The sequence below is a fragment of the Malania oleifera genome, chromosome 13 (assembly GCF_029873635.1).
Source record: "Malania oleifera isolate guangnan ecotype guangnan chromosome 13, ASM2987363v1, whole genome shotgun sequence".
Lineage (NCBI taxonomy): Eukaryota > Viridiplantae > Streptophyta > Magnoliopsida > Santalales > Ximeniaceae > Malania > Malania oleifera.
In genome coordinates this window covers 1,360,488-1,366,502 of record NC_080429.1, presented here as the reverse complement: position 1 = coordinate 1,366,502, position 6,015 = coordinate 1,360,488, and the positions used below count along the sequence as shown (strand labels likewise).

General features: G+C 35.0%; 2 protein-coding genes across 2 annotated transcripts; one reads left to right on the top strand and one right to left on the bottom strand.

Annotated features, from left to right (window-relative positions):
* The first annotated feature begins 1,172 nt into the window (after positions 1-1,172).
* LOC131146053 (small heat shock protein, chloroplastic) lies at positions 1,173-2,917 on the top strand. The gene is made up of 2 exons (XM_058095332.1): positions 1,173-1,740; positions 2,261-2,917. Exons 1-2 carry the CDS (start codon positions 1,437-1,439, stop codon positions 2,683-2,685), a joined length of 729 nt encoding a protein of 242 aa, XP_057951315.1. The 5' UTR covers positions 1,173-1,436; the 3' UTR covers positions 2,686-2,917.
* A 1,008-nt stretch (positions 2,918-3,925) lies between these two features.
* Positions 3,926-4,398, bottom strand: LOC131146054 (uncharacterized). The gene has a single exon (XM_058095333.1). The coding sequence runs from the start codon at positions 4,327-4,329 to the stop codon at positions 4,039-4,041; it is 291 nt and encodes a 96-aa protein (XP_057951316.1). The 5' UTR covers positions 4,330-4,398; the 3' UTR covers positions 3,926-4,038.
* Positions 4,399-6,015: the final 1,617 nt, after the last annotated feature.

Below are 6,015 nucleotides of genomic sequence, written 5' to 3'. Positions count from 1 at the left end.
TCTAAAAATTATTTAGTGAATTTTATTCATATTGGAATTTTAAATTTTTTTTAATAAAAAAAGATTTTTTAAAGTAATAAAAAATTATTGGGATTAATGTAGATACATGCCAAAATTTGACAACATCCTTTTTTGACAAGCAAAATGAAGAATAGATGCATTCACAAAATTATGTGAGTGTGAAGAAATTCTCTCCTCTGCTTAGGAGGCATAACCTGGTTTGAAACTCAGAAAATATTAAGTAAAGAAAAATTTTCTTGTTTAGTTATTGAGAAAAGTAAAAATAAAAAATAAAAAATATATTAAATTCATAAATAAGTTTTTAAATTTACACATAATTAATATTTAATTTTTTAATTTTTAATCATATTAAAATAATCTTTCATTTTTTTATAACATTTAATAGAGAAGGAAGATATAAAAGAAAATGAGTTTCTTCCTTATTTTTCTTTTCTTTCATTTCCTTTTCTCAAGTAAAATGCTTGATTCAAGTGAACCCTAAAATGCAGTTGTAAAGGACTTGAAATTCTGTGTCTTTTTTCTCATAAATTATGTTCAGCCTCATAACTATTGATCTATAATGGATTAGTACTAATGTTATCTTTGTTATTTTTTATTATTATTTTATTAGAAACGGGATAAACAAGTTTAAATAAGCTTTCTATGATGATTTGACTTTCGAGATGTTAATGAATTATTTAATTAAAAAAAAATTTGACAGATGATAGTCGTTTTTAAATTTTTAAGAACTTTGGTTATTAAGGAAGCAAAATGAAAAATAAAAAATATTAAATCAATGAAGAAAATTAATTTCATACAGCATCAATATTATTATTATTTTTTTAAATGTTTAAGTGTGTTGAAATAAATTTTTATCTCAATAATATTTTATATAAAAAAAATCTAATAAAAAAATTATTTTTAAACAAAATTCTTAATCTAAACAAATACTCATGTATAAATATAAAATAAATTAAAACGAATTAAATTAAAATACCTCATACAACCTCAAGGCCTTTTAAACCTTTCATTCATATATTTTTCTACTTATTAACAATTCTTTTTTCAGTCACCTTCTAAATATAGACTATAACTCAAAAAACATTTAAAAAAAAAAAACTGCAATAAACTAACAAAGAAATTTAAAACAGGGGAGGCAAATTCCAGAAAAGGGCAATGCATCGAATCGATCCTTCCCGAACGTACAAGAAAAGTCATGAGCGCTGTGAGATGCCAACTGTTGGTTCCAGACCCTTCATGCTTACCCTTCTCAAATCTTCAAGATCGCTCCACGCCCGCTGCCCTCTTCTGCCTCTCTGTTCTGTATATATTGATTATTAAATCCTCACATTGCAGGGAAGAAATCTTCAATTCTGTAGTTTTTTATTGGATTCTGATTTAGGATTTGCAGAAGCTTGCGAAAAGGGTGTTTGGTAATGGCGGCCTCTCGGACTCTGACCAGTTCTTCTTTCCCTGCTTTATCTGCCAGAGCTAGGACTTCAGCTCGAGCACTTGGCCCCTGCTGTGTTCTCTTTCCTTCGACTTCCAAGTTCAATGCTAAAAAGAGTACCACCGGTGGTTCCCTGTACGAGAGAGCTTCTCGGCTCCCAACGGTGAGGGCCGAGGCCGCCACCGGCGACGAGGAGAATACCTCCGTTGACGTGCCTATCACTCAGAGCACGCAAGGAACCGCCGTCGATTGGCGACCCCGACGGCTCCCACTTGATACCTCGCCCTTCGGTAATCTTCTTTTTGTCCACCCTTTTCTTCTGTTGAAATTTTAACGTTTTGCAATTAAATGTGTAGATTTAAGCATGATGAATTCAACAACTGTGAGAGATTGGCTGGTTGCTTAGCAGTTAAAATTCAGTAATTTTAAGTTTGGGTTCATTATTTTGTTCATGAATTCGTTGAAGCAGTGATGATTATTGATGGGTAATCCTTGAAGTTACGTGCTGCTTAAGAAACTCATTGAGTGCCCAACAAGTTCAGCATAAGTAAAACTCTATTCATCACATTCTAAGAAATTTTTTTCCCTTTCAAATGGGGTTTTGAATGTTCGAACTATGATGAATTCAACAACTCTGCGTGAGATTGGCAGGTTGTTTAGCCGTTAAAATTAAAAAAATTTCAAGTGTAGGTTCATCATTTTGACATAAAACAAAGTCTAATTTATGAATTTGAGTTGGTTGAAGCAGTGATGATCATTGATGGCAAGTGTTGAAAGCATGTTTTGCTTGACAAAATTGCGATTGTGTAGGTTTACTGAATCCATTTTCTCCGATGAGGACAATGCGGCAGATGCTGGACGCGGTGGACCAGGTGTTCGAGGACGCGATGACGTATCCGGGCCGGAGCGGGCCGGCGGGTGAGCTGCGGGCGTCGTGGGACATCAAAGACGAGGAGCACGAAATCAAGATGCGGTTCGACATGCCGGGGCTGTCGAAGGAGGAGGTGAAGGTGTGGGTGGAGGGCGACGTGCTGGTGATAAAGGGAGAGCGGAAGAAGGAAGAAGGCGACAACTCGTGGTGGGAGAGGAGCTCCGGCACCTACGAGAGCCGCCTGCAGCTGCCGGAAAACACCGAAAAGGATAAGGTGAAGGCGGAGTTGAAGAATGGGGTTCTCTTCATCGCAATTCCAAAGATCAAAGTGGATCGGAAGGTGATCGATGTTCAGATTGAGTGAGGGATTTGAATTGAGGTCCTCTCTACAAAGATGAATGCATGACACTGTTTTATGAATCGTGAGCTTGTTCTGTTAATGTTTGGTTTTGTGATGTGTTTATTTTTTTCCTTCCCTTGGTTTACTGTTGTATTGTTCGTGAGGAAAGCAAGGGTTTCTCTGTTTAAATGCTAACTTTTTGTTTCGTGCCATCAAACAATGAAAGAATTCTAAAGATACATGGATGAATTCTATACTTGTATGCGTTTTGTTATCATGCGAAGTGTCAAAAATTAAAAATAGAAAAAAAAAAACTAGTGACATTATAATATTTTCTTTAGACTTGAAAAAGACTTTTTAAGATAACGGTCAAGTTGAATTATGAGTTATTTGTTCATAATATAATGAAGATAGTCTAAGATCTATGAAAAATCTAAATGGAACACTGTAAATTATTAAAATCATTAAATCGTTTTTATGAAGATAAAAAATTGAATTATGAGTTAGTTATAAAGATAACGGTAAAGTTGATTTATGACTGACTTGTAAAGGAAAATGCTCGCTCTGTTTCATTTGAACTTGACCCTGTTCCAAATAGCCTTCATAAACATTTGGATCTCGGAATAAGTTTCGCTCAAACAGAGCACTACAGAAAAAGAAGGAAAACGTGTAAATGAAGCCACCAAAAATAAAAAAAAAATAAAAAGGAAAAAAAGAAAAAGTTAAAAAACAGCAATCCACCCATATGATACTAGTGTAATTAATTTAGTTTCCCTTGATTGCCCCATCGAATTGAGCTGATCAAGATAATGAAAATTGAATTCCTGAAATATTTTTTACGTGAAAACAAAATTGAATACAGTTCTTGTGGTTGAATTTGAACATTTTGCCATTTTTGGAAGGAGTTTGAACAATCAACTTAGTTTGTGGTTTCCCTAATTATTTCTCCTCTGATTTGCTCTGTACCCAAAAACACAAAACAAGATATTTGTTAGAAAGATCAAGAAATCACGAGCATATAATCTATTGTTTGGCCACACTACAGCACCAAAATTAAGACTTGTTGGGTCGAAGTGTATGAGATTCTTTGCCATTTTCTGTCTATATTTTACATAAAGCTTACATGTATCATAGCATGTATGGTTCAGTAATCCCAAGGCTAGCCAACACCCCCCCCCCCCCCCGCCCCCAAAACAAACCCGCAAAATTAAAGAAGGAAAATCTAATTCCTACTCTTTACTCCTAATTAAGAATTCGACTTATGTGACTTCCGACTCAAGAGTAATTATTTTTCCTTAATAGCTTTAATAAGAAGAAATAATTTACTAGAGTGGGAAGTCACATGAGTTACATCCACAAGTTATGGCGAACATCTTCTTACTCGCTTCCTTCGGGGATCGATTCGAGCTTCGGCTTCCAGGCAGTGGCAGAGCAAAATGCTCTGTTCTCGACCCCTGCAACCACCTCCTCCACCGAGACTTGCTTCCGCAACAAATCCTGAAGCTGTTGCTTTGTTATTACCAACTTAATCCTCGTAACCCCCGCAGCTAACTGTTCCTTGTCAGCTATGCATGAGGACGCCCTGCTCTCAGCGCCACCGTCCCCTGTTTCAGAAACAGGGGAACCAGAACATCTTCTCGGAATACAGAGAGCCAAGCAATTTCCCATTTTTATTTTGAAATTGCTTCAGAGAGAGAGAGAGAGAGAGAGAGAGAGAGGGAATAAGGTTGTGGATGCTATTTTTGGGTTGGGTGGGAGAGATTAAAGAAAGGGAGGTGGGATATATTAAGGGAGATTAAGGGAATAATGGGTTGTGTTTGGTTTGTTGATGGGGAGAGGTAGGGTGGGAAGCCATCTTTGTATTTTGGAGGAAATGATGGTATTGGGTGAGAAAGGAGGAGGCAGTAAGATTTCAAAATTTTCTTTTGTGTGTGGAAGAAGGGGGAAAAGGCAAATAAGTTGTCAACACGCATGCAAGAGCGAGAGCGAGAGCGATAGGGGCGGGTTAGTGGAGGGTGGTGCTACTTGGAGCTCTGCGAAGTGCAGTCCATGTCACATGCGACTCCTCTTCCTCATGCATTCCATCTATGAGCTCCCAAGTGCTAATCATATATAACCCAATTGGGGTTTTTCCATATGGGTGTGTTCGCGTAAAAGTCATCCTCCAAATCTAAAAGAAAAACGGTAAAAACGCTATCTTGAGATTTGATAAAGATAAAATAAAAATAAAGATATTTTTTGATATTTTAAAAATATCATAAGCCTCTTTTGAGGTTTGGTAAAAAGATACAGATCTCTTGTAAATTTTTTTTCTTACAAAATACAAAAGGTCAGGACAGGTTCTTAAGATTTTTAAAACCTCATGAAGGTTTCTAAAATTTTTATGACGCCAAGAGTGATCATTGTTCTTTTGCCAAACCTTAAGGGAGGTTAGTGTCTATAGCTCCCGTTCAATTTTATTCTTTTTAATCTTCTAGTGCATAGTATGGATCTCCACTAGTATTATATATTTAAGAGGTTCAAAGAAGTTAGTTTTTTCAGGATTGCAAGTGTTCAACTTGCTGCTTTCAAAAATAAAAACAAAAAGAAAATAGAGAAGCAACCAAGGAAATCAATCCAAAAGAAAGTTTTAAAATTTTTGTCCTAGTCAAAGCTCTAATATTATGTCTAAATTGATATTATAATTTGTGGTTATAAATAAATAACTAAAAAAATAATCTTATAAAATTTTAAAAAAATTATAAGTGTGTTTCCCACAAGTTTCAGCCAATAATAATTACATGTCCTAACCCTCCCCCTCATAAAATAAAGGGAGTGGGGGCAGGGGAGAGTCAAACTTGACATAAGATAATCCAAAATTTTGAAATGGTTTCAAAAAAATAATTGGCATATAATTCAATTACAAGAATGACATTTCTAGAGAGAAGAAGATAAGATTGTCTTTGTCCCCCCTCACCCCTTCAAAAAATAAGAAAAAACAAATAGAGTAATTATTTTTTGTCCAGAAAATCTATCGTTTTTTCATATAGGGTGGCGTGAAGAATATTGGCTAGGCATTTAGGTGCTAGGCTCGTTTTATGTTAATATTGTTGAACATTGATAAGTGAACGCCCATCAAAATTTTCTTCTCTTACTTTTAAAATTTTTTATCCTATTTTTTACTTTTATCATATGCGTGCTTATCTTTTTTCAGTTATTGCAAACTGTAAAGTCCTAAATTATTAATGCGCTCGATCGTATACATACTTATCCTTTCTCAATTATTGCAAGATTTAAAGTCCTAAATTGCATAATTGCATTTTTGGACTTCTTCTTTCTTTTTGGTTATTTTGTTTATTCCTTATGGAAATAAAA